We start from the raw sequence: 27,056 nt of genomic DNA on the forward strand, positions 1-27,056 counted from the left end.
GATTCACTATCAGCCCAGAGGCTTTAAACAGCGCTCTTGATGCCGGGAAACCAGGCGCAAATGCGCGAAGGAAAGCGACAAGGACTTGATCCCATGAGATTTCAACTACGTTACAAGCTTTTCCAGGCTAGCAACTCACATCTCATCAAAACACTCCCAAAACCACCCTAAATATGCAAACGAGTACAACAAGTTCGAATACCAATTAATTGATTACTGTTGTTTGAGACTTTCTTAGTATGTCTTCAGAACAGGATCTCGCCTGGCGCAACCCTCGAAGGCGTTGTTGGTAAATCGAAAGTGCATACCAACCTGGAAGCTAATAATAGACATCTGTGGGCAATTGCCGGATAGTGAGAACAATGAGAGATAACAAAGTAGTGGCAAGAAGCTACAGACTAAACTAGGTTAATGCAGGATTCGTACCATAAAGCACACAAAACATGGATATATAATTTTATTAGAGAAATGTCAAGAGAAGAGGAGTACAGGTGTATTAAGTTGAATTACTTGGTTAATAGTTGTCTATATCTTAGAGCAGCACGATTCCGGATTTTGTTTATTTATCACCCGCTTGTCTGCATCTCTCGCTTATCAAATACGTTTCTGCTTTTATCCAGCTGTGATATTCACATCCTTTAATCACAACTACAGAGAACACATGCCACCCCGGAGACTGTTAATCGTATCGAGCTTAGGCTTGATGTTGCCGAGACTGTTATACTCCGCAGAGCTCATGCCGCGCCTTGACCCGGCAGCGCTTCGGAACCCTCCGCGGCTAAAGCCGGCGCCCAAGAGAGTGCTGAAAACGGTCATGAAGGCGTTATCCGGGTCTTTGACGACGCTGTAGACAGCCACACCGACTTCGGCGCCGACCTCGATCAACCGGAGCAGAGTGCGCACGCCGGTCGCGAGGGCGCCGCCGCCGGCGGGGCCGATGAAGGGAATGAAGAAGAGGAAGCCCATGATCATGTTGAGGATGAACTCCTCGCGGCGCTTCTTCTCAATCTCTTTGGCCTCCTCGACGATCTTCTCCATCTGCGCGACCGCCTCCTCGACGGCGAAGGCCGGCAGCGAGCCGGCGTCGGTGAGATCCGACATTTCAATGTCGTCCTCGAACTCGGCGAACGTCTTCATGTCGCGGTACCGGTCGAGAAGTCCCTGGGTGCCGGGGAGAGCCTTGACGATGACATCCTTGGGGTTGTGAATTTTCGTCTTGCCGCCGTCCATGGTGGGGAAGTTGTGGAAGAAGATGCCATTCCACGCGATGCAGTCGTTGACATCCTTGCCGGCGAACTGGCAGCCGTTGGGGGTGGACATTTGGCGCTTGTCGAATCTGATCCACTCCTCCTCGATTCCCCAAGTCTCGAGAATGTCCTTGAAGAAGCCCTCCCGGTCGGTCAGGGTGAACGTGGAGTTGGGGTGGCCACCGCCAAAGCCCGTAGGGTCAAACTCGGCCTTGGGACACTTGTCTCGGGGCACCATCTGCTTACCATTCTTGCAGCCATCGAATCTTTCGCAACCCGTACCGCACCTAAAGAAAGAAGCATCGTCAGCTATTGTGTTCCTTACAGTGCATCATTTGCTGCAGGGGGAGGTGCTAAAAACAGCAAACTTGAAGTTGTACTTACCAAGCGTTCCGGCACGTGTTGCAGCAGACAACTGTCTTGGTTTCGCCGCACTTGAAGTACTTGTCGACCTTGTCGGTGGCCATGAAATTCTTAATCTGACCAGGGATCTGCTCCTTAATGTAGCCCTCCCAGATGGAGAACTTCTTATCGTAGCCGTCGTCAATGAGCTTCTTGTACTTCTTGAGCGCGCCGTCAAAAACGGCAATCTGTACATCGACGATGTACTGCTCCAAACAGTGCGACGGAATGGAGCCCTTGCGGTCCTCAAGCTGCTTGAGAGTCGAGAAGGAGGCCGTGCAAGGGGACAACTCCTCATAGACAAACTCGTCCTCGGTGTCATCGGTGATGCTGCCCGAGCCGTCCCACCATTCCTGCAGGTCGATGGCCCAGTCAGTTGTGCCCAGGAAGTTATACGAATCGTAGAACTCGGATCTTTTCTTTTTCATCTCGTCATCCATCCAAGCCACCCATTCAGTGTTATCGTACACCATGATGTTGGAGCCTTCTTTCGTCCAGAGCTTGTTGCGTCTCTCCGTGGCCATGATTTCGTTGATTTCGGCGTTGGAAATGTATCCCGCCGTCCCCGTGCACCGGCCCTTTGCAGCGCCCGAATTGCGGTTGTCGCCCGTGAACAGGCAAGTCTCGCCATCGCAGCCGGCCTGGGCCATCTTGAAGGACCGTCCATAGCTGGACACGCCGACGAGGACCTTGTTGGAGGCGGCACCCGCCTTGGTGATCATGGAAAGCGCATCCTTGGTCTCAGTTTCGTTGACGTGCGACCGCAGACAGTTGCCAGTTGGGCAGCCAGGCGAGGTCCACTTGTTACCGGCGTCCCACTGGCCGTGAAGATCATAAGTCATGAAGACAATGTAGTCGAGAGCTGCAGCCATCTGCTTGATGGGAAACGACCGGAGGTACCAGTACGATGCCGGGGCCGCGAACGAGACCGACTTGGAGCTGCCGACCTCAGCTTTGATGCTGGCCAGAAGGCGGTAGTAGTTGACACCGTTAACCGGATCGTCCGCAGGGATGTCGGGGATGTCAGGGGCACCTGGGTATTCCCAGTCAAGATCGATGCCATCCAGATTGTGCTCGTTGATGAAAGAGATGATGTTCCGCTTGAAGAGGTCGCGGTTGGCAGGCTGGGCCGCCTCTCGAAGAATCATGTAAGTCCCCGGGAGAGCACTAAAGTCCCAGCCGCCTAGAGAGACAATCTTCTTGACGCCCTCGAGCTTCTTGAAATACCCAAACTGCTCCTTCACGAGCGGGTCCGTGATCTCGATGCGGAAGTCACCGCGCGTGACGTTGGGAAAAGCGAAGTGCACATGGGTGTAAGTTTTTGTGTCGATCTGGCTTGCATCCATGGTCAAACACTTGCGGTTGAAGTTCCAGCCCTCAAAGTAGCCAAGCTTGACCTTCTTTGCCGGAGCGGAGCCCTTGATGATGTCTCTGCCGCAGTTGCTGATGCAGCCATGCTTGCCGGGAGCCGAAGTGCCCGGAGCACCCGTCTCGGACTTGGAAACGACACAGAAATCGTCCGTCATACCGCACTGACCCCAGATGTTGCAGCACACGTTGAGGGGGCACGGGTTCAACTCGCTGATGTTGGTCCCGGCGGGAGGTCGAATGGTGCCGTTCATGGTCGGTCCACACACCGCGTTCTAGGCCAAAGATATAATATCAGTACAATTTACATTCAACTGGACTCAAGAGCTAGCCAAAGGATATGTCTGTACTCACAGGCACAATTGCAGGCATGGGCGCAGCTCCTTTGCTGACACACATGTTGAACTTGGGATAGAGCAGTTTGCAGCCGTTCCAGCCCCATGTGTTCTTGTTGAAACTCTCGAGCTCCTCCACGGTGAGCATGAGGCTCGCGGCTATCTTGGAGCAGTAGTCGTCCTCCTTGGTTGTGTATACGGCGCAATAGCCATCGGCGCCCTGCTTAGGCCTCAAGTCAGGCAGCTTACCCTGACTGCAGCAGACGTGTTGACCCTCCGCCAGACTGGAGCAGAGACCAGTCTTCGTGTTGGCCTTGGTGAAGTCATCTCCAGAAATTCCCTGTTTTTTTGGCTTCCGTCAGTCTTGGTCGGGCACCAGTGCCGTGCAGTTTGAACTTACACACTTGTTGGCCAACGAGCCACAGTCGTCACCCAGCACAACCTGGCGAGTCTTGCAGGTGCCATCAGAATTACCAGAAGGCAGCGTGCTGGGGAGTGTGCCGCTGCCGCAGCAGACACGTTCTTCGCGGACAAGCGAATTGCAAAGGTTGGCACGGTTGAAGTTTTGCAGTTGAGTCTGAGAGATTCCGCATCGTTGTGCTACGGCATAACAACCCTCACCCGCTTGCACGGTTGTGAACTTGCAGTCGGCTCGGCGGAGCAGCCTGGAATAACCGACAGAGACATCAAGATCCCGAGGAGTGGACTGATGAGAGCTGGCGGTGCCGTTGCTGGTAGAATTGTTGGACAACAACAACTCCTCCACTGGTACAGGAACGCGTAGAGTGACAGTCATCCAGTCCTCGCCCGCATCCGGTTGGGAGACACACTTACCATCCGCCCACGTCTTGACTGCCTCTTGGACAAAATCGAGTTTCTTGGCACTGCTGGCCACGATGCCGATACTATAATCGGCACCACGGCCCTCTGCACCGCACAGTTGCACCACGGTACTGCTGGAGATGGACTTTTCCTGTGCATATTCAAGAAATCTGTCTAGGACATCGGCTGTAAGGCGGTGTTGGTGCACCTCGGCGCCGGCAAAGAGACCAATGACTGCGGATTGCGAGTAGCCAAAAGCAAGGGCGTTGTTGGCGCATGACGGCTCTTGAGACGCAAGATAACTCTTGACTTGACCGCCAGCAGACGCAAGATGCCCCGCCGAAAACTCGCCACCCTGACCGGGCTGGTGCATGTATATCGAGCCTTCTTCCAGCACCTTGTTGGCAGTGACGCAGAGGGATGCCTTGGTTGAATCGGGCACGAAGGCTACTCTCATGGACCTGGAGGTGTCGTAGTCTGCTGTGCATGCCCTGATGATGGCTGGCGTGTCCTTGTTCTCATTCTCCTCGGCCGCCTGAACGGCGATGTTGAGTAGCATCGTCTCGTTGCAGGAAGCCAAGTGGGACGCATCTGGGAATAGAAACCAGGAGTCGTCGCCAGCCGTGCTGCATGAGATAGGACAAGACTTGAGGGCCGCAAGAGGCTGAGCCTGCACGGCTGAGAGCCATTGGTCGAGCTCATCCTCTGTTTGCCGGGCGTCGAGGTCAGAGGACGCTAAGACGCTGGCTGCCACGGCCAGGAGGCCGCAGAGAGAAGAGATCTTCATGGACGGTGAGAAAGGTAAAGATGGTAGTTTCTTGAAGAAGAGGAGATAGAGCGAGTGTCTGAAAGAGTGTGTGGGTGAATGCCTGAAAGAGCGTCTTACTCCATCCAGAGGATGGACCTGATGAGAGAGTGTGAGTATGAAAAAGTGTGAATAAGGAACGAGAAAGAGAAGGGGTAAAAGGAGGATTGTGACAAAGGATAGCGGACAGAGTGGCTTGTAAGCAGTCAATAGGAAATAATATGAAGGCAAAGTAAAACAATATTCATCAAGAGCAAAAGTACTGAGCCCCTGGAAAAAACTCCACGCGGATATAGCGTAGCGGTGTTGCCTACTGTAATTGCCATCAAGCTTACTCTATAATTTCTAGCTCGAGGGGTGGCCGGAATATCTTCTTGATACAGCCGTAATAGTTCGTAGGATCACTCACTTGCTCTAGCCTCGGCTGCGTGATATCAGCCCGCTAATAGCTGACAACTTGCTTGAATAGGTAGGTAAGTAGCCCAGACACGCCGGTGCCAAGACGTAGTGGCCATCGGTTAGATCACATGGAATTTCAGCCCTGTCATAAACATCGTCGTCAGATGAGATACCCAAATCACTCTTGTCTTGCATCAGAAGAATCTAGACCCGGGGGGGGGTCGTGGTAGAATGTAACATCGGACGGGACGAGCGCACGCCGGGTGTGGCTTCTCGCTTGTAAGCGGCGCCTGGGATTTGTTTTTACTCGGTTGCAAGGATAAAATAATGTACATTGGCTAGCTATGCAGATTGCCACAGCCTTACTTGTTCGGGAAGTAGAAAACTTTTGAGCTCGGCAATGATTCGTTGAGAGACCCTGGATCTGTGGAACCCATCTAGAAGCCAGACAGGCAACCAATGTAGACGATGTTCATCTTGTACAAAGTACAAGTGAGAATTCACTCCTGCGTAGTGTATACTAGAAAGAGAATGGCCTCAAAAAAGGATTAGAGATGCCAAGACATAATAGATCACTACAGGGTGATTTCCCAATACGGTATACCCTGCTTGATGTGTTAATTTGGCTTACAGGACTGGACTGGACGAAGTTCAACCCCCATCTAGCCGAGCACATCTACACATATGCGTTGGGTTCCTGAGAATCCCCCTTCAACATGAATTCATTTTGCTCACCTTCTTCGAGGCATTCGTCTTCTGGTCTCATTCAGCCGCTTCTTCCCTTCATTGGCCCGTGGAGCCGTCACCACCACATGCCATAATCATGAAGGTTTCTCTCGTCCTCACTCTCTCCTACCTCATCACGGCCGCGTGGGCCGGAGGATACCAGAATTGCCTCGAGCGTGTCTGGCTCTTCGAGTCCTTCCTCATCGACCAGAAGAACCCCGTAAGCGAGCAGCAGATCGGTTACCAGTGCAACAACTGGAGACAGAACAAGTGCGTCGGCACCTGGGTTCCCTGCCGGCCCAGACAGGGCCGGACGCAGTGCAACTTTGACGACTTCCAGCAGTTCCTGGGCAACATGCGGCCGGGCATGCCGGCGCAGGCGGCCAACAGGCCCGACGGGTCCCTGGACGCCCAGCGGACGGCCGTGAACTGCATCTGGGCCTGGAGGGACCAGAACCTGCCGCCGTACAACTTCAAGGGGTACAAGGCGGTCAAGCACGGCCGCAACAACCACAACGACTTCATCTACCGCATCGGCCAGATCAACAACGACAACTACAACAAGCCCGGCGTCAGAGCGGCCGCCGGCGACGCGGCGTTCAGCCGCGTCGACGACACGCTCACCAAGATCACGCAGGCCCGCGTCGCCGACCACGGCCGCCACCTGATCCCCGCTGCCCAGGCCGCCCTGCCCGGCGTCACCATTCGCCAGAAGGACATGGGCGCGAGCCCGTTCTACCGTGCGACATGGGTGCCGCCGGCAGGAGTCGACCCGGACACGCCGCGGTTCCAGACGGTCGACTGGGAGGCCACCATCAACAACTCGCCCAACCCTACCAACACCCGCGCCCAGGTACGCGGCTGGTTGGACACTTACTATCGCGGGCCCACGGCCAACCGCAACGCGAAGGACCACTGGCAGGTTCTCAGGTCTTACAAGACCATCAAGGACCGGACGAACCGTTGCCGGAAGCATTAATTGACAATGGACACATTTTTTCTTCTTCTTGATGTTGAGGAGGTTCGAGATGTAGAGAGGACGATGGGGTTGGAGGACATTTTGTTTGTTTCTAGGTAGTTGTAATTCATGTATTTAGTAGGGGCGCCCAAAGAAAGTCTCTATTTGGATATTCTCAGGTCGTTTAGTCGAAGCCTATTTAACCTTGGTTACCTTTGTTTAACTTGGAGTAGCTAAGTTCCATACTCCTGGCTCTGTATTTTATTACTTAGCTCCATCTAGAGAGATCTAGTCATGCAATCTCATTGAATCATCTATAATACGAAAACATGTTCACCTGATGGTTTCAAGGTTTCGTCACAGTGTTTATGACGGACATAAATATCAATATGCTAAGTGAGGGTGGCAGCCACTTCGAGTTCGAATATGTCTAGAGCATAATCCAGCAAAGTGTTAGCATTAGATCCATATGTTCACAAAGTTGGCTACACGCACAACAATCTACTTCGAACGCATTAAATGTTATTACCCGTAACTACACATACTTTTTCACGTGGAAAAAAAACACTAATTACATGAATATCCTCCGTTCGCAGCAGTCTACCTAGCCCCCTCCATTTACAACACGGCAACGCAAACATAGGCATTAGCCCACATGCCAGTGCAGTCGCTCTTGACAGCGGGGTTCCACTTGAAAAAGTTGGCCTGGGTGATGCCGTACCGCGCGGTGATGACCTGGCAGGTCTGGCCGGAGGTGACGAAGTGGAAGGTCTTGCAGGAGGTGGTCATGCCGCTCTGGATAGGCGTGGGCGTCTGGATGCCGTTGCCCGGGGTCGTGGGCGTGTGTCCGACGATGGAGGTGCAGATGTAGTAGTCGAGCCAGAGCGCGGTGCAGTCGGACTTGACGGCAGGGTTCCACGTCGTGATCTGCTGCACCGTGATGCCGTTCGAGGAGGCGATCGTGGCGCACGTGTCTCCGGACTTGACCTTGTAGAAGCGGTCGCAGTTGCCAACCAAGTTGGGCTGGATGGGCGTCGGCGTGGCGATGCCGTTGCCAGGTTTGGTGGTGGTGGTCGAGGGCTTGGTCGGAGTGTGGCCGACGATGGAGACGCAGGCATAGGCGTTGGCCCAGAGTCCGGTGCAAGTTGTGCCGGCGCTCGGGTTCCAGCTTCGGAACTGAGCTACAGTGATACCGTGCTTGGATGCAATTGTCTCGCAGGTATCGCCGGCTACAACGAAGTAGAAGGCGTCGCAGTTGGTCACGATGGTGGCCTGGGTCGGGGTGGGAGTGGTGATGCCGTTGCCGGGCGTGGTTGGCGACGGCGTATGGCCGATAATGGAGACACAAGCATAGGCATTGGCCCAGAGTCCCGTACAGGTCGTGCCGACGCTGGGATTCCAGCTTTGGAACTGAGCTACAGTGATACCATGCTTAGCTGAGATTGCGTCGCAAGTATCACCGGCGACGACAAAGTAGAAGGCATCACAGTTGTTGACAATGGTAGCCTGAGTGGGTGTTGGGGTGGTGATACCGTTTCCAGTGGTCGTCGTCGTCGTTGCTTTCGTCGTCGACGACGGCTTGACGGTGGTAGTCGGCGGCTGAGTTGAAGTGGATGGAGTAGAAGTGGAAGTCTTAGTCGACAAAGTGGTCGACGTTTGAATAGAAGACGTCGTAGAGGGACCCGGCGCAGGCTCGCCATAGGCCTCTACACAATACGACTTTCCAACCTCGACGGCACAGGTGGCGGCGAGGGAAGGATTCTGTTGAACAGGTCAGCTTGAGCTCGGTTTAAGTGTAGCAAGTCAACACTCGGAGTGAAATGTCTCAATGCTCCATCACAACGATAGACTTACCCAACGCTTAAATTGCTCGAGGGAGATAAAGTTCTCGTTGGCAATGGCATCGCAGGTGGTCCCAGCTCTGACATCCACCCACCAACTGCAGTAGGTTGAGGTATCGGGAGCATAGGGCAGAGCCGGCGAGGGCCCATCGCGAGTCTGCAGCAAACGAGCTGATCTGCCGGCGGCCACGGGTGCAATGAGGCCGCTGGCCAGAAGGAGAGTGAATGCAGAAAAGGAAAGCATGGTAAAAGAGTGACTGAGCTGAACTTGGATAGAGAGTGACGGGAGTAAACCTGGATGCTAAAGGGCTAATCTGCGTGACTTCCAGACGATTAGGGAGGTTTGTCTTGTTATATGGATATTGATGCTTCAATATTCCTCAAAGGTAGATGGAATATCCGCATCATCCCGGTTCTCAGTTCTATTGAGGTTAGAGAGTGGAGGTGCACTACGGTGTCGCCGCTAGCATCTAGATTAGCCAAACCTGGACTCTAATGTTTACTGCATGGCTGTAGCCTGATCATTGATTCTGTTGGAGCAAGGTAAGGCCGTAGCAAAGCGAGTATACACACGAGTTGATATTACACCCCTAGTTGACTTGTGAATGAATCCTCAAAAATACGTACTGAGCCTTACACCTGGTCTGGATGGAATCCGCACAGGTTGACATAAGCACATACTAAATATGGGGCTCATTTAAGGTTGAAGTCACTGTGTACATAATAATGGGGCTTATAGTTGCGGTCTAGCGTAAGCAACTGCGCCTTATCCGATCGAGAGGAGTACCTTGACCAATTATATCCAGACAGTATGATTTTGCCTAATGATGAGTATTGTTAGTACATGGAAAAACATGGGCTATGAAATGAGGCAGTCTAGACCTGTTGTTAACTAACCCTCGACGGGATAGTTAAGGGGGCAGTTGACTGGGGATGGACGTGTTTGATGGTAACATCAACTAATAATGTTCTTATCGGTGTACCTACCTTAGCGCAGCCGGAATACCCTCCGCTAATAAGTGAAGGTGGCCAAGTTCGCCCATGCTGAATGCAGCCAAGGTCGGTGCCTTACATTAGATGCTCCCCTGCATTGAAGGACCCTTGAAGCTTATTCAAGCATGCATTTCGCCTTCTGGCAGCCTTGAAAAGAGAAAAGAAGAAGCAAATGGATCAGGGATCTAGAACAGGTAGATCGCCCGACGCTTACGATTAGGTTCATCTAGTGCTGAGTCGCTGACAGGGAGGGCCGTAATGCGACTTCGCCTCTCGTAAAAGAGCATACCCCAGGCCCAGACCTAGGCCCTGGACTCTGGACGAACGGAGCGTCGATAGCCTTCCGGATGTCGCCGATCAGAGATATGCATGGTGGCGAGGTGCCTAATGCTCTTGTGCCGGTAGCAGTGATTACGAGCATGTGACAAGTTACGACTTTGGTAGAGACTGTGGAAGCGAGCAGAGGACAATGCTGCAGTTGCTGTAAGTCAATCTTTGACTTCGATTCACTTTGTTTTCAATGATATTAATTTACATGTTTAAAAAAGAAGAAAAAAAGAGGGAAAAAAAAAAACAGTAATTAGGCTTAAGCCCCTCGACTACATTTTATCAAGTAAAAACCTGGAACTTGTGTTTAGAAGTATCGGCACGTGGCCATTCATTACATTTCCATAATGCCAGAGTAGACCAGATATGCGAACCCACAAAACCACGCCATCGACAAGCGACCATCTAAATAACCAAGCAATCAGTTTCAAAGAACCATACATTGCTCTGCATTCCATCCAAACAAGCTCAGCGGGTCCTAAAACATACCCGGGTTCATAACCGCCCCGGAGTCACGCTTCGGGTCGGAAGCGGGAGTGGTGGCTTTACCGGCACCGGCGGTAGCAGTGACGGAAGGCGCGTTCTCCTCCGCCTTGTAGATCTGAATGAGCGCCGGGCCGCCGCAGAAGGTGCTGCGGTTGCCGGTGCAGGGCGAATTGCAGTCTGTCTGATTCGTTGCCCACTCGCCACCGACGTAGGAGCCACACCAGCACTGGTTGCCGTTCTGGAGGCCGGCGTACTCGTAGAAACGGCGATAGCATGTCTGCCAGCACTTGGGGACGCTTAGGGCGGGGTCGCCGTTGGGGCTGAAGTTCATGTCGAGGAGGGGCATCTTTGGGTCCTCGACATAACATCCCATGTCTGTCCAGACCGTTGGCGAAGGACCGAGGGTGGGTGCGGTGGAGGTGGGCGAGCTGGTGGTAGTGGTGCTTGAGGTCGTCGTCTGGGTCTCGTTGAATTTGGTCCATGTAATGACGCAGTATGAGTTCCAGTTGTACCAAGGCTTGCAGTCGAGGCCGACGGAGGGGTTCCAACGACTGAACTCTTGCGGGGTGGCCCTGAAGTAATCGCGTACCCATTCGCAAGTCTTGTCGTCCTCGTTGTTGAACCAGTCGGCGCAGTCAGAGGTTGTCGCTGGGTCGTAGGGAAGCAATGGGGTATTCGTGCATCTCGCTTTTCGCGCAAGAAGCGCCAGCTCAACGAGGGATAGTAACCAAGAGGTCTTCATGATGAACCTAGAAGCTACAGGACTGACTCAGTAGGTGGTTGGAGTGGTACAGGTGCAAGAAGAGAAAACACTGAAGACGGACAACGATGAGAGTGAAAGTCTGACAAGAAAAAGACTCGACTCAACCAAAACAAGCTGGGAAAACACTGGAACAGGCTCCATGTAAGATCCCCAAGGTACCGAGGTATTTTGATGGGAAGGCTTCGGGGTAATCTCACAATGCTGGTCATACCAAGACATCTAGATCGATTAGCGGTATGGGTATTGTATAAACGAGGACAATTACTTGATAGGGTCTAGTCGAGATTTCTAGTCGAATGGTCTAGTGCTTACGAGTGAGTCTAGGCAGGAGCTTGCCTAACCTGTTGCCAAGAGTATAATGCTTATAGGCCTGGCTAGAAACAAATTCAGGAAGGTCCTTCCTTATCGGATCCTTTGAGTAAAAAAAAAAAAAAAAAAAAGGAATAGGCAAGACCACTACCGTTGTGGTCCGGGTACGCCGCTACCGCAAATTACAGTTAGCCTCAGCGGACTGCAACCGCCACCGAGGACTGAAGGGGCAATCGCTATTTTCACCCCTTTACCCCCGCTGGGTAAGGCTGAATGAAGAAGGTGCAAATATAGTAGGTAGGTGCCCCTGGAGCGGAACACACTTTCCAACCGAGGATTCCCGTCCCTTGCAGCCGGGTTCCATTTCGTTAATCTACTCCTTCCACTTTTACCCGTTTATACTAAGAGAAGTCACTTATTTTGTAAGTGGGTTGTATAAACATAAATCAACTGTGAGAAATACATATTTAAAATAAGGTTTTCGGGGAGCTGGCCCTATAGCGGCTAGGCTTCTAATACCACCTGCCTTTTAGGTATCGTAGTTGACTTAGGGTTCTGCTATAGCCTTAACAGGCCTAGCTTCTGTGGTGGAGGACTGCCCTGTCAGCACCTTTTAGCATAGTACATAGTACCTTACATAGTAGAACAGCAACCAGGGATACGTACACTTCCATCCAGGGCGGAATAACTCCATTTTACTAGCAGGCCTCGTCTTTCTTACCCAGTTTTTACACTGAATTAGGCAAACATTTCAACGCAGACCCAGGCAATGAGTTTAATTGGTTTTACCCCGCCCCGTGGCGAGAATGAAGCTATTCCGCACTTGACGGAATATACACTCTAGTATTCCATCCCATCACCAAAAAACCAAAAGTCACGACCTCTACGCTTACACCACCACTAAAGACAAGGTAAGCAGTCAATCTTACTGTCACCCAATAGTCACATGATAATCATTTTCTTCACCGCCCGGCGCAGCATTTCGCTAATGATCAACAGGGCAGACATCATTATTCCATCGCCAGTTGCTGATTTCCGAGATTTCGCTTTCTGGCCAATGAGACAGAACCTCCAAAAGGGGCTCTTATCTCATCTCATCTCATCTCAGCCATCCAAACAACCGAACTGTCCGAAGCATCCATCCACCCATCCCACAGTTCCCTTCTTCAGCACCCAATGCTTTTCTACTAGCAAGCACTTTGCATACGGTACGTATGTCGAGAGCCTAAGACTATGGCTACCGCTACCATGCCGACGTTCCACCCATTTCCACGCCTCCCCTCCGAGCTTCGCAATCGCATCTGGGAGTTGACCGTCGAGCCCCGCATCGTCGAGGTACGCGTGGTCTACCATCAACCAAACCCTGCCAACGTCAAAGGTTCCGCCGAGCTAGGCGCGCAGGAAGTAGACTGGACCGTCAAGCGGCCGCCGCCGGTTCGCCACCTGCGCTCGCCTACCCCAGTCCCGGCCCAGCTGCAAACTTGCCGTGAGGCCCGCGAGCACCTGACCACACACCCCGTTGCGAAATATCGGTACGAGAAATCCTTTTGCGAGATCGTTATGACACGCTACGAGGGGCTGGACCCTGTACCCGAGGGTGACCCGGAGCGGGAGCGCTATGTCTGGTTCAACTTCGACATTGACATGTTCTCCATCGGGGACACGGATTTGAACGAGTTCCGCCCTGTGGCCCATCAGATCCGCCGGCTGCGGCTTGAGCGGGCCATCTCGAACGAGTACTTTTCCCGCACAGAGTCGCTGTTGTTTGGCAACAAGTTTAGGAATCTTGCCGAGGTGTATTTGATCTGTTTAGAGGGCATTAGGTCGGCCTATGCTGCGACCGAAGAAATGTACTTCTCCTGCGGACCTGAGAACGTGTATCTTGTTGACCCAGAAGAGATGGGTGGGGCGATGATGAACAGCGTCGACCTGGACGCTATGGTGGACGGGGAGTACGAGGAGCTTGGCGAGCAAGGAGAGGATAGCTGAAGGGGGATTTTGACAGATTTTGCCGGTGTTATTCTCTTTATAGTAGCAACTACTAGTTATACCTAGGTAGCTTAAAAGGCGTGAACAGTGAGAAATAGAGGTGGCATCCTGTGGCAATGTAAGTATACGTTGATAAAGGGTTGCCGGACTTCCAGTCTTCATTAATCTTCTTGGTGAGACTCTCTGTAGGCCGAATGAGATCTACCACCGAAGCTTCAGTGATGCTGTGAGCTCTCTCGTATTGTCAGATCATGAATCAGCACAGTTTCTGTATCAGGTATACTGAATAGAACACCGCCACACTAGCCAACCGAAACACCCAAGCCACGCTATCCGCGACGTTGAGCAGCTTCAGAACTGCCAAGAGGATCGCACAGACGAGTGTAGAGCCGATTTGAGGCAAGGAGATGGCCATGTTATGTAACCCCATGATCCGTCCGACTTCTTCGTATGGTTTGCCTATGAAGGCCTCAGAAATCTCCGTACTAATCAGTGCGAAAGGAATCCACATGGTTACAGGTGCTGTGATGCCCATCATTGCGACGATAATGACGGCTGTTGTGCCGCTCCGCGAGAAAAACGTAAGGTGCATGCACAGCCCTAAGAGACATTGTGAGGTAAGCCATACATGAGGCAGCTTCAATGCTGTCGGTATAGCTCGCTCTAATATGCCGAATAAGACACTCGAGAATAATGCCCCAAGCGCAAAGGCAAAGGAGGCAAAAAAGCTGTACTTCCTTGCGTTTTCGACAAGCGCAAGGTCATGTTTTTCGATTGCCTGCCCTGTCCGTCCGTCATTGTCTAAAAGGGCTACTCTACTGTCAGTGGGTAGACAACATGCTTGAAGGCGCCATCAATTACCTGCTTCATATGCATATCTACCATCATTAGTTAGATCAACATGTTTTTTGGGTCCGTGTACAGATGGAGGAACCGACTTACGTGGACATGTAATATAAAATGGGAAACCACCCTGCCCAGGCAAATAGTTGGATCATGCAGACTTTTCGAGTGATCCGAGGAAGCTGGGCCCACTGCTTTGTTAACAAACTTAGCGAGAACATGTCTCTACAGCATTGGAAGAAAGATGACGAGCAGCCTCGAACGATTTTCGCGTTGCTGTCGGGAATGAAGACGCAAACAAGGCCAACAGTTGCTGAGGAGCAAGTCGCCGCAACGATGGTAAGCATCTTAAACCTCATGGTGGCGTCTCCTGCGAAGAACGACCACTGAGCATCCAAAAAGCCAAAAGAAGCCAATATTACGTTCCCCAACACGTTCCATCTCATGGCCCAAGCAGCCGCGGTCACCTGCTGGCTAGGTGGGCAATTATCCACGATTAAAGCCCTCAACCCGACTGCGTAAGCTTGCAAGGCGAACGTTATGACGAGCACACAGATAACGGCAAAGACCTGTGTCTGCCATAGATCTGTGCCCTTGTTTCCATCCCCAAGCTTCACATTTACTCCCCAGTCCGTGAGTTCCCTTGCGTAGGCCAAAGCCAACTGAAAAGCAGTTGCGCTCGTGGCACCACCTACGATGAATGGTATCCTCTTCCCCAAACGGCCCTGGGACTCGTCGCTGAGGAGACCGAAAATCGGCTGCACAAAAGCACCAAACAATGGCCCACTAACCCATACGAGTGAGATGACAAAGTTAGGAATTCCGAGTGAGAGTAGAAAAACCTCCTATATGTTAGTATGTTTTTGCCAACAAGAAATGAACGAGTCAGAAAAAAGAGGTTACCGTGCCACTGGAGGTTAGCAAGAACCAACAAACTTGGAGTCCAATACTGGGGCATGTAAGGAGTAGAAGCTCTGTTGGCCTGAGAAGCTTGCTCATTCCGCCATGATCTTCTATGAAGGTGGATGTTTCTTCATCATCAATGACTAGCTCGGTGCCTTGCGTAGCAATTTGCGAATATCGCCCTCGAGAGAGAAAATCCTCCATGGAGTGAGTATTTTGGTAGTGATACTGGACCAGGAATTGAATTTCCTGGTGCTTTCCGCGGGCTGGGGGGAACAGCTAAATATTAACCAGAATTTAGTCAGTACCCCTATATTTAGCCTTCAAGCTAGGCATGTCTCATCAAACGAACTTCAAAAAGCTACTGATATTTAATGGGTCTAATGGAGATCACACAGGCCCGCAAAGGCTGAGACTGAGTCGGGTCATAGGTATCAGCTCTCAATTTGATTATACTTTGGCCGGGGCAGCAAACTCTATCGTTTCTGTCATTTTTTCCAGTCTCCCGATAAAACGAAACTAACATTGCGTGTCTCTAGTCGAGTATTTTACATTTAAACTCGAACCTGTTGAAGGAAACAGCTTAGTATAAACTGTTGTGCTTCGTCGTTGGAGTAATGGAGGGGGGCTGAAGAAGGAAAGTCCAAGTCCTTTACTTAGATACAAGGATACGCGGCCGATAATTTACTCCCACTCCGCCCAGTTTCACTTTTAACTCAGCACGGTCGCCTTTCGTTTTTCCTTTGTCCTTTTTGTCTTTGCTTACACAGATAGTAACTTATCTCGATCATTTTACCATGGCATCCGACGACAACCGCGTCACCTGGTCTTCCCTACCACGAAAAGATCAGCTGTTTCTTCTTTTCATGATCAGGTTCAGCGAACCCGTTGTCCGTGTATCAATCTCTGCGTACATTTACTACCAGCTTCGCTCTCTTGATCCATCTCTGTCAAGTGCGGAAGTCATCACGCAGTCCGCATACCTTCAGACAGCCTTTACCCTCGCGCAGTGTATATCTTCTTTGTTATGGGGCATGGTTTCAGATTCACCGAGAGGTGGTCGTAAGCTTGTCATACTTATAAGTCTATCTGGTTCATGTCTGTATCCCCCATCAGAAAGACGAAAAGCAATTCGCTGAAGATGACTTGCAGTTATTAGTTGCTCTCTGTTTGGCTTCATAACTAGTTACAATCAAGCTCTCATACTTCGTATTCTCGAAGGTATTACAAATGGCACGGTCGCCATGGTAAGAACTATGGTTTCGGAGGTAGTGCGAGAGAAAAAGTACGTTGTTCTCCCAATTATAAAAGACTTGAACTGATGTAAATCTTCGTTTTGACCTGAGCTAAACCATTGCCGAATACAGGTTTCAAACCAGGGCATTTTCGCTGGTACCCATAGCTAGCTATATCGCCGTCATTGTCAGTCCCCTTGTGGCAGGTTGGACCGTTCAGTTGGGGACGTCAGGGCATGGGCACGGCTTTGTTAAGGATCACCCTTATGCTCTTCCAGCTTTGCTGAACGCTGGCTTCTTATTTCTTCTCTTACTTGCTACGTTTCTTTTCCTGGAAGAGGCAAGTTGAAAACCTATCAAAGACAATGATGAGCCCTTTGTCTTGGTATAAACGAATACTGACCCGTGACAGACGTCAACATCGCTGCGTGGGAGATTCGACCCCGGATTGGCTCTCTCTGCAAGAATCAAATCACTCTTTTGCACTGGGGCGTCTTGGAACACCCAATCTTCGAACTACCTGCTCGTCGAATCTGACGATAGCAATGAAGAAGAAATGGATTTTATGAAAGAGGTGAATGGCAGCGATGGGTCGACCACCTCGGAATCACCCGGTGTTCCCGCTCAACCCAAGTTTGAAGACGTTAGGCTTCCTACTCGCCGGATGTTTACCACCAATATGCTGCTTGTGCTCTTTTCAACCCTGATATATGACTTTCATCTCAACAGCGTCAGTACTGCTATGCCCAATATGTTGGTCGACCCAGTCTCCAGCAAAGCAGCTGAGGGATCACGAATGCTACCTTTCCGCTTCGGAGGCGGCGCTGGATTTACACCTCAGTCTCTGGCATGGTACACAACTGTATTTGGTAAGTGGCTTACATCTATTGATTTTTCGTCTCGAAAACCCCCTTTGTCGAAAGAAACAACTGTTCTGACCTCAGTTCCAGGTATTGTCGGCATTCCCATGCAGATCGTTGTATATCCATATCTTTCCCAGCGCATAGGCACCATCAAACTTTGGCGGCGCTTCTATCTTGGCTTTCCCCTTCTTTACTTCGCCTACCCTTACGTTGCTATTATGCCGTCATCCACCCCGCCGCCCTCCGAGAAGACCGGTGTTGTCGTATGGGCATACCTTGTCATGATCCAGACATTTACGTCATTCATCACCAGTGTCGTAACTCCTTCGCAGCTAGTATTGACGAATTTATCATCCCCACATCCCTCCGCCTTGGGCAGGACGCATAGTCTCACATTTTTCATGTCGATGGCGGTTAGAGCTACCAGTTCAGCACTGGCAGGGAACCTGTATGCTTTTGGATCAACGCATAACGCGAGCGGTATTGTCTTTTGGATGAGTAGTATCATTTCGTGCATTGGAATACTCTTGACTCCTTTTGTAAGAGAAGGCGACGGTCACGAGATTAAGCTACCAGGAGACGATCAGGACCAGTGATTCCTTTCGTCAACTGTGTTAAAAGACAGACTAAAATCCAAAAAATAAAAAGAAATAACGCTGTTTTAGTCTTATCAAGCAAGAATAATTGGAGTGAGTACAGATTTTACAGAGTTCCTACCAAGCTGTTGTTGCGGATCTGGTTCATGGATCATGCAGAAGACCTGGTTTATGGTACGAAGACTTTATCACATGAGGGCTACTTTGCCGCGGACTGCGTTTATATATGGCGCTATGGCAATATTTTCGAATTCTACGGCTCACTGTGCTTGCCTACGAGGTCTACTTCCCCTGTCCCCCCTACCTAGTTCATGTTTCCCAAGAACTTTGTCCTGATTCCCTTGCTTTTACTTTCCAATCTCTCATATACTGCATCAATTTCTTCTTCGTAGTCCTTCTCTACTTCTCTCCTGAGCACCTGCAGCTTCCCAGTCAGCTTTATAGGCTTGTTCTTCTTAGCCAAAAACACGGTATCTCGGGGGATCTCCACTGCTGTCGCGGAGTTTTTGTTAATTCCCACAATGGCGTTTTCATAGATCTCATCGAGAAGTTCCTCAGGATCCCTAGCCAACATTTCATCCTTCACCTCAATCAAGACATAGGGTGCAACACGTTGCGTACCGCCGACCATAACGTGCCTGATACCTGGATATTTGGCGACTTTGGTCTCAATGTCTTGGGCATGAAATTTCGCCATCCAGATGAGCTTCACCCAGTCGTCGGCTCTGTAAACAAATTCCCACCTGGTACTGCCATCGCTATCTTTTACAGGTCTCCATAACTCCTTATGATCAATCGTATCAACCTTCTCGAACATCCTGTAGTTCCAGAAAGCACATTGATAGATGGATGGTTTACCATCGGGTGGCCTGTCAGTAAAAGCCTGGTAGACATCATGCTCATCCCCCAAAGCTGCCCCAGAGCCCTCTAGCTTGACCATGCGAATATGATGCTCGGGTATGAATTGAAAAGTGTACCATAACTTCCTATCCCTGGGATGAAGGGAGAAGCGACCACCCGCCTCAGTAGCTCCCATGACCGAGTTGAGTCTAGTGTGCTCGCACAGCGCATCTCCGACATCTCGGTCGAGACTAGCACCTAGGTACGTGATGAACTCGAGCGACTTTAGTGATTCTCGAGTTTCTTCGGTGTTGTATAGATCCGAAATCATGAACGGGTAACCCATTAGGCCATCAACCTTATTTAGGCTAAGCAGTTTCTTGAATATTTTCGGAGGTAGTCCGACCACATCGGGGGGCGGTAGGATGACGCAAGTTTTGTAGAATACGGAAAACATGTTGATCATAACGAGGCCACCCTGCAGCCTCATAGGAATAGCCAAGATCAAGGACCGTCCAAAGAAGGGATCTGTAGAGATACCCCGAGGCCAATGGCGACGAGCCAAAGCAGCAGAGGAACACCCGGCTGCCCAAAAACCATTGTTCATGACTATGGGCTTTGGAGGGCCTTATCAAACATTAGTGTGGGAAGCTAAGGCTGGTAAGATATGTAAACGTACCTGTCGTACCACTGGTATGTATGATGAGAATTTCATCATCTTTTGCAGCTTCATATGTCTTGTCGTATTGATAATCATGGGTCCCTTCGGCACTAATGCACCAGTCCAGATTGTGGAACTTTTGGACATTGATACCGCTGGCTACAAGCTCTGCTTCTGGACTGAAAGCACCTCCTTCAGAATACAACCAGATTTTGCAGTCGGTGGCCTCTAGTAAGCCCATAAGACCATCCTTCATATAACTATCTGGTATCAGCAACTGGAAGTTGTCAGCATAAACGCATTCATTTTCAGTCTTATTCGATATCTGTGACGTACGGTGCGGCTGGTTTTGACTGCTGCCCCGAACAGAAAGGCATATCGCAAGTCGCTTGGCCCAGAATAAGCAATTGTTTCGTTTCCTGCCGATTTTCCAAAGACTTTATCAAGCCAGTGAGCTGTCTTGTTGATGCCGTCAGCGTATTGTCGCCAATTCAACGAGCAGTAGCCTTCCGCCTCCCAATTGGGCCCACTCGGGTAGCGAACAAGAACGTCGTGGGGCTTCCATCTCGCGTTCTCATCAATTTTGCGAATGAACAGTTCCATCCCTGGAATGCCAGTATCCGAGTTCATTTTGAAAGATTGAAGTCTTTGAGAAGTTGAGGCAACTGAAGTGTCAATGAGGGAACAACCAGGGAGAAAAAAGCATCAGACTGAATTCATCTTGTTCGATGTGTAGAGATATTCCTGTCAGTAGACATCATTAACTCAAACTCATTAGTAATAACAAGTGGCCTATCTCCAAGGATGTTACGGTCGTTACGGACTCTAACCGGTTTACGCTCTCTGCGCCAGGCATCGATAGCCTAGACTCTATGTCGTGCTAAAAGTAGGCAAAAGTCCCGTATAACTTTCCGTCACACACGCCGGCGTGTAAAGTAAGAACATCATGCTTACAAAGTTTGACAATCCGGACGATCAGGTCCATGCTGATACCGTTCTGGAAGGGTGTAAGTAGTAGTTAAGGCGATAACGAAACCGAGCTCCGAGTTGTTACCAGTAGTAGCTCCGATCATATGGCAGACGCAGTTTCCTGCAGCCGGACACTTATGCGATGCTAGGCATGTGAAGGTGTTTCTTTCGCAGTAACTTTTGAAGCCGAGCTTGGCGACGACATCGAGAAGTTTGGCGTCGCTCATGATGTAGACCCATGTGTATTGAGCGGTGATGAGTGACGTTACATGTGTTCTGCATCGTAAAGATTGGGTCCGCTTGAGATTGTCTTTTCATGTTAGAGGATCTACCAGGCTGGCTGTGACCTTATTGGAGGTTATAAGCATGGCCCATCCTTGCTTCACAAAACATTCTTGAGAACTACTATAAACTAAGCTACCTGCTGACCCTGCTAGATTGGCCTGGGGTTCGACGAACTCTCAAAACCGGGCCGAAAGGCGACAGAAGTCTGGTAAGGGGATAGCGCGGGGATAAGATATGCGGTTGCTAAGTGTTGGTATCTAGTAGTGGGTAGGTTTGATGACCCACCCATTCACGTTGTATTGCAAGGATCGTCAAACTAAAAAAGAGTATCATGTTACGCCGTATTGAATTACACGGGCATATATGAACATTTGTCGAGTCAGTAACGCGGGCTGTAATAGTATGCTACACTATGTGTAAGTTGTGGAGAGATTTAGGTTTCTTCCGAGAGGGTTTGCGCACTGTATTGGTCCAAGGGACTCCGTGGACGATGTGTGTAAGTTGCCTATGACTGCGAAGGTTCTAACCATTCTGGAAATTTCAATATCTAGCGAAACCAACCGCAATTTCATCATGTCACCTCAGCCAAATGCCCCTACCCATCCTAACGATTGGACAGTCGGACTTGACGACTATCTGAAACAGAACCGAGTTTTGTATGATGAAGCGATCCCGCTCAATACCAGCACATCATGCTACCTCTGGAGATTGGAGGGAATGAAAGACGCTGAGGCCTCAGCCAACGGTTATGTTGAGGGTCAGCCTGTCGTTATGAAATGCGCCGACAGCACACCCAAATCTCAAGCCTTTCAGGTTTCACCAGATCGTCTGCGGTTTGAAGTTAAAGCTCTCACTTGCAAAGCGGTGAAGGAAGCCTGCGAACAGGAACCATCTGTTCAGGTGCCCCGCGTCCTTCGTACAACGACAAATGGCTTCATAATGAACTGGCTTGGGCAGACAGACCTTTGGACGGCCTACAGGACAGGCGAACTGCTCGACGTGTCCAAGGTTGGCGCACGTTTGGGACGATGGCTTGGCTGCCTGCATCTCGCTGGCATTGCTTTGGGACCTGACGGATGGAGCTTTGAGCACAGTGAGCTTAGCATGTTCTACGCCCCAGGCGGGCTTGCCGACCAGACCATCAATGCTGCGATGGACAAAGATGAGGCTGAGAAAGTGCTAGCTGCGATGCGCATACCGGCTCCCATTCGCACGTTAACTCCGTGGGACTTCCGTCCCATGAACATTGTTGTACACTTCACCGATGATAAGAATGCAGCACCGGGTCTTGCAGTCGTGGACTGGGAACTTTGTCATTACGGAGATCCTTGTGATGATATTCGCATGTGGGTTGCTGAGGTTGTAATTCTGGAGACCAAGTTAGAGAAACATGGCCTGCTTTCTTCCTTTCTCTCGGCTTATAAACATCACATGGGCGCCGCTATTGTCGATCATGACTTTGTATTCAGAGTTGCTCTGAATGTTGGCATCTACATTCTTTGGCTTGTTCCGATGGACCCAGCAGTGTGGGACTGCACTGAAGAAGATGTCGAATCTTGGAAAACCAAGAGTCTAGAATTCATCAGAGCCGGAGTTAATGAGGATTTAGCCTGGATTGAACGTAGTTGTTTGAAATATCTTTTAGACTGAGTCTGGCCCGGTCAGCGGTCTTACATATACAAAATCAATCTTCTCTACGTTTCTTTCCTCTGCAATCTTCATGATCTTTAAGGTTCATATTCTGGAAACATCTTTCAAATTTTGGTGTTTACTCATAGATGCAGATTTCAGGCAAACAGTTTTCTCATCAAAAGCATGCAATGTGTACGTCCATTTCTCTATTGGCTCCTTACGCAGAATGCTTGCCTTCAGGAAGCCAGGCCTCGTTAACTGGAGCCCTTGATTTCGCAAAGGTTGCTCCTGGATGGTTGTATGCGGTGTATGCCTGTGGCCGCTGACCGTCTCTCACAGGAATTGGGAACCCTAAAAGACCCAACTGCCGGTCGGATAGTTGCTCCTTTACGTCTTCGCTCATAATGCTTGGATAATTCTCCATAGGCTGCAGAAAGAAGCGGCAGAATGCTTGCAAAATAATAGGCCGAGTTTCGTTCGACGTATTAACGCCTGTTGAATGCCATACACGGCTATCTAATAGCACAACTGTACCGACTGGGGCTGCAGCTGGGATGGAGGTACCCTTGGACTAGTTAGAAAACCTCAAGTAGCCTTTGATATCGCTCGTCAATCATACGATGGAATGGAAGACTTACAACTTTGTTGATTACCGAAGGTGCCACATTCTTGTTGTGAGACCCGGGGTAAATACGGGTAGCGCCATTCTCCTCGGTAACATCGATCAGATACCACATGGCATTCAAGAGATAGGCGTGGTCAATGGTCTCGGGTGTCAGTCCCATCTGATCCCGGTGCATATATATGCCAGACTTTGCAGGTCGAGCGATGTTAGCACCCATGGAATGCAGCTTGAAAGCATTACCCAAGAACCAGGGCATAATAGCATCGACCACTGGGTGATTAAGAAGGTCTAGAAACTCCTCGCCTTTGTTTGGAAGACTCCTGATGGAACTGTTAGCTTTCGTGGGCAAATCAGGGCCGCGAGACGGAGAAGTTTAAAATGAGCTCGATATGCGACAGATGAGAGACATCGCGACCGATGGAAAAGTTTTACATACCACACGCGTTGATTTGGCTGATCGTCTGCTTGAACGTGCGCGCCGTCCATATGAGCTACCCCGGCAATGCGCTCACCGGCTGCCTGTTCTTCAACAGCTGTTTTGAGAATCATGGCTTGTTCTGGCGACAAGGCATTCTTCACCATTGCGTAGCCCCAATTCATGAGGTCGCGCTTGACTTGCTCAATGTCTTCTGTGGGCTTGGGCAGAGCTTTGCTATCTAGCTCATCTGCACTTGAGATCAGCCTAGGACGCCCACCCGGAGCAAAGCATAATGGAAAGCTCCCTCGACAGGGTGGTTTCGCGCGCTTTCCAAATGCGTGTACAGCATGCATGCGGCCTTCGATCACATCTAGAACGTGCTCCGGCATAATGGTCACCACAACACTGGGATGAAGACCATCCGGTAGCGTGTTAAGCAACTTTGCCGAGGACGGTCCGGACTCAATGTATAAGGATGGACTAGTGTACTCCGACCCATCACCGAGTCTGAGCTCTACCAGTTCATCGAGACCATAGAAGTCCTGCTTTTTTGTAAGCGATTAAATCCAAAATAACAGGAGTGGTTTGAGGCATCTCCTGTAGTAGTCCCAGACCACTGGTACAACGTACAGACAGCCTTCCCTCAATGTATTGACGAACACGCAAGGCATTCCTTTGATAAATCTTTACGTGATCCAATGCAGATACATCATAGGGCTTGTTTGAAAACTCGAGGCCAGGTGTGAGTGTTTTCATTGGCGCTGGAAGCGTCAATGACATTTTGGCAAATTGACCAACGTGATAGAGGTATTCTATCTTCAAGACTGGGCAAGACTGTCAGACAAGCCTCGCAGCCCAAGTTCAAAGATATTATTTGATGGGCCTGGAGTTTTACAGAGTTTCAGTGTTTGGCTCATACTACATTACACGCACATCACACAGTAGGTCGTTTCTAAAGGTCGCACTGCTTGCGAAGCTGAGAATATGTATTTAACCGAGACAGAATACTTCGGCTGTCGCATGCTCCGATCAGCTACGCGCGGATTCTCAGAAATGGTTCTTCTAGAATAGATCAGGTTCAAACTTCAGGGATGCTACTCTGTCAGAGAAAACGGGCGCTTATATCAATGATCATCGATTGGGTACCGTGACTGGTGGAGAGAAGTGGACAAAAGTGGTGTTCGGCATCCTTGTCGAACTACTCGATAACTAACTGACTGGCGCATTCGAAAGAATAGAGTTTGTCGAGTTATGCGAGGTCGAAGATCAGACTTTACAGCCGGGCTAGCTATGGTCGTCCGGAATCACGGCGATTTACATGACTAGAAAAGAGTTTATACCGGGCCGCTTAGTTAACTTCTAGCATGCTCTATTCGCCCGAGATCAGGGATCTACAGCTGCACTATCCCGTCCGGAGATCAGAATCAATGCGAAAGTCAAATCTACCGACCGTATCTAATTTTATTACCGCTTTTCTTTAAGCCCACTCTCGAATCATGGGTTCAGTTTCGGCTAGGTCTACCAGATTCGGCAGATTCGGGCAAATCGCCTCTAGCGATGTGGTTTAGACGTCAGTCATGCTACCTAATCGGGTGGGATAAAAAAACTCTCTTTGGTTTGAGGGTCAAATTACGACAGGCGTAATGCAGATAATGATTTAGAGATGATGGGAAGTGTACCCCTTGAAACTAAACGCTTCAGTGAAAAGCATAGTAAACACGTAAAAAACGACCCATGACAGGAGTCTCGACGGCGCAACGTCTGAGCCACTGGATCAACACTCTTTTTTCCAACCTGTGACGTAAGGCAATGCCGCTCAATCTTTGAACCAGAAATATGCATTCTGATCCCTCACGCAGTGTCATATCTGACGCAAGTACATGACATGTCCACCGTTAAAGATACAACGGTCTGGTATCAACATCAGGCGCTGGTGCAGATTCAGGTTCAGGCAATTTAACGAATGCCTTCCAGGGTTGAGCTCGAGGGTCTTCTGGAAAAGGACCAGCCGGGCCAGGACCATGCTTCTGATAGGGTGCAGGCTCCAAAACAATAAATCGTGCTTCAACGCTCTGGCGAGCAGGACAGCCAGGCCGAGCCCCACCATTTCGGAAAGCGGCATGAGGGACAACTATGTAATAGCGTTAATGAGGGCTCAGGTAGGATTGGTGGAGATGCTTTGAACTTACTGTTGAACATTCCTCCTGGTGGGTGGGTGTCGTACTGGGTCATAATGATGATCTCTTCCGGAGTTTGATTGCTCAGCCAGTACCACCTATGGTTAGGGTTCCACGCAAAGTATGCCAGTTCTTTAGCAGGCCGGTCGTCCTGAATCAGGTCTACAGCGACAACATCACCGAGATCTGTGTTAGTTTTTGGATCGCACACTGCCAACGGTATGTCCTCGGCATGATCTCTCATAGGACGCCATATGCTGAAGGAAATAGAATGGTTTTGTTAGCTCACAGACGCTATTTGATCAAGATTTCAAGTTAAGTGCCTACTTGATGATCCTCGCGCGTGTCTGACCTGAGATAACGCGCTGCCGCTCTTCAACTGTTAAGAATGGGGAGATACGGCTCCAGGAACTGTTCACAGTATTGTCTTGTACCTTGAGGATTAGCCTGCACTGAAGAGGGTAGATTAAGCTGTATGTCTTGCCACTTACCTAGATGAGCAAAAAGCAGACGCCCTGTGCGGCCTCCTGAAGTCCGCGCATTTCGAAACTAATGACCGAGAAATTTCGTTAACTGCGTGGTTTCAAAACACGGATGTTAATAGATAAAAGAGACAACATACGTATGCGTTTATTGCCCATACTTCATCTGTTCCAAACAGCTGCTTGCTGCGGTCACTCTCTGTCAGTCGTCGGTTGTCTCACTGACGAAAGAAGCTTCGCAAGCAGTAATCTTACTTACAGATACTGAGCCATCTCTCCTAGATAAGAATGGCAGTCCTCACAGCCCGTCATTCCTGCCACCTCCTTGGATTTGTTCTTTGCAAAGCAGAAGCCATTTTCCTCAATAGAAGGTTTAAAGTCGGGCACGCTGCGAATGTCTGTCAAATTCAACTATAAGTTGGCTCATCATTTAGCTTATCGTGAATTATTACCCGAAAAAGGTTTTTAAAGAAGCTTACCTCCATTTCTTTCATTTTAAAATTTGACTTTGGAAAATTTCCTTTGTCTGGCCCCTCCCATAAGTAAGGCTTTTCCTTCTCATGAGCGATGTTCTTCTCAAAGAACGCCGTAACTGCTGCCATGATTGGATTTTGACGTCAGGATGTAGAATATTTCTTGAATCTTTACTGTCTTTCACTGATTAGAGCCGTACCGTGACACTAACTCGACGAATAAATATAGGATGTAACATTTTGACACTTGCACTCAGTGTCTCAACCAAACTGATAAATACCAA

General features: G+C 50.0%; 11 protein-coding genes across 11 annotated transcripts; 4 read left to right on the plus strand and 7 right to left on the minus strand.

The window, feature by feature from the left end:
- Positions 1-648: 648 nt before the first annotated feature.
- On the minus strand, positions 649-4,961 carry CTRU02_214995 (glycoside hydrolase family 18 protein; the record flags this gene model as incomplete). The annotated part of the gene is made up of 4 exons (XM_036726494.1): positions 649-1,534; positions 1,632-3,292; positions 3,372-3,692; positions 3,753-4,961. 4 exons carry the CDS (start codon positions 4,959-4,961, stop codon positions 649-651), a joined length of 4,077 nt encoding a protein of 1,358 aa, XP_036581681.1.
- Positions 4,962-6,201: 1,240 nt separating this feature from the next.
- Positions 6,202-7,083, plus strand: CTRU02_214996 (uncharacterized protein; the record flags this gene model as incomplete). The annotated part of the gene is made up of 1 exon (XM_036726493.1): positions 6,202-7,083. The coding sequence occupies one exon, from the start codon at positions 6,202-6,204 to the stop codon at positions 7,081-7,083; it is 882 nt and encodes a 293-aa protein (XP_036581680.1).
- A 597-nt stretch (positions 7,084-7,680) lies between these two features.
- Positions 7,681-9,147, minus strand: CTRU02_214997 (LysM domain-containing protein; the record flags this gene model as incomplete). The annotated part of the gene is made up of 2 exons (XM_036726492.1): positions 7,681-8,823; positions 8,917-9,147. 2 exons carry the CDS (start codon positions 9,145-9,147, stop codon positions 7,681-7,683), a joined length of 1,374 nt encoding a protein of 457 aa, XP_036581679.1.
- Positions 9,148-10,701: 1,554 nt separating this feature from the next.
- CTRU02_214998 (WSC domain protein) lies at positions 10,702-11,451 on the minus strand (the record flags this gene model as incomplete). The annotated part of the gene is made up of 1 exon (XM_036726491.1): positions 10,702-11,451. The coding sequence occupies one exon, from the start codon at positions 11,449-11,451 to the stop codon at positions 10,702-10,704; it is 750 nt and encodes a 249-aa protein (XP_036581678.1).
- Positions 11,452-13,029: 1,578 nt separating this feature from the next.
- Positions 13,030-13,770, plus strand: CTRU02_214999 (uncharacterized protein; the record flags this gene model as incomplete). Its single annotated transcript, XM_036726490.2, has 1 exon — positions 13,030-13,770. One exon carries the CDS (start codon positions 13,030-13,032, stop codon positions 13,768-13,770), a length of 741 nt encoding a protein of 246 aa, XP_036581677.2.
- A 256-nt stretch (positions 13,771-14,026) lies between these two features.
- CTRU02_215000 (uncharacterized protein) lies at positions 14,027-15,612 on the minus strand (the record flags this gene model as incomplete). Its single annotated transcript, XM_070206345.1, has 3 exons — positions 14,027-14,597; positions 14,713-15,455; positions 15,517-15,612. 3 exons carry the CDS (start codon positions 15,610-15,612, stop codon positions 14,027-14,029), a joined length of 1,410 nt encoding a protein of 469 aa, XP_070059988.1.
- Positions 15,613-16,382: 770 nt separating this feature from the next.
- CTRU02_215001 (major facilitator superfamily transporter) lies at positions 16,383-18,210 on the plus strand (the record flags this gene model as incomplete). Its single annotated transcript, XM_036726488.1, has 5 exons — positions 16,383-16,614; positions 16,669-16,801; positions 16,884-17,091; positions 17,164-17,620; positions 17,702-18,210. The coding sequence occupies 5 exons, from the start codon at positions 16,383-16,385 to the stop codon at positions 18,208-18,210; spliced, it is 1,539 nt and encodes a 512-aa protein (XP_036581675.1).
- Positions 18,211-18,514: 304 nt separating this feature from the next.
- On the minus strand, positions 18,515-20,341 carry CTRU02_215002 (uncharacterized protein; the record flags this gene model as incomplete). Its single annotated transcript, XM_036726487.1, has 3 exons — positions 18,515-19,677; positions 19,730-19,988; positions 20,048-20,341. 3 exons carry the CDS (start codon positions 20,339-20,341, stop codon positions 18,515-18,517), a joined length of 1,716 nt encoding a protein of 571 aa, XP_036581674.1.
- Positions 20,342-21,538: 1,197 nt separating this feature from the next.
- On the plus strand, positions 21,539-22,615 carry CTRU02_215003 (uncharacterized protein; the record flags this gene model as incomplete). Its single annotated transcript, XM_036726486.1, has 1 exon — positions 21,539-22,615. One exon carries the CDS (start codon positions 21,539-21,541, stop codon positions 22,613-22,615), a length of 1,077 nt encoding a protein of 358 aa, XP_036581673.1.
- A 199-nt stretch (positions 22,616-22,814) lies between these two features.
- CTRU02_215004 (phytanoyl-dioxygenase family protein) lies at positions 22,815-24,420 on the minus strand (the record flags this gene model as incomplete). Its single annotated transcript, XM_070206346.1, has 4 exons — positions 22,815-23,162; positions 23,236-23,542; positions 23,659-24,182; positions 24,271-24,420. 4 exons carry the CDS (start codon positions 24,418-24,420, stop codon positions 22,815-22,817), a joined length of 1,329 nt encoding a protein of 442 aa, XP_070059989.1.
- A 1,115-nt stretch (positions 24,421-25,535) lies between these two features.
- Positions 25,536-26,901, minus strand: CTRU02_215005 (uncharacterized protein; the record flags this gene model as incomplete). Its single annotated transcript, XM_036726484.1, has 7 exons — positions 25,536-25,771; positions 25,830-26,074; positions 26,145-26,244; positions 26,309-26,366; positions 26,440-26,485; positions 26,559-26,710; positions 26,779-26,901. The coding sequence occupies 7 exons, from the start codon at positions 26,899-26,901 to the stop codon at positions 25,536-25,538; spliced, it is 960 nt and encodes a 319-aa protein (XP_036581671.1).
- Positions 26,902-27,056: the final 155 nt, after the last annotated feature.

Source organism: Colletotrichum truncatum, assembly GCF_014235925.2.
Source record: "Colletotrichum truncatum strain CMES1059 chromosome Unknown Contig_0012, whole genome shotgun sequence".
NCBI lineage: Eukaryota > Fungi > Ascomycota > Sordariomycetes > Glomerellales > Glomerellaceae > Colletotrichum > Colletotrichum truncatum.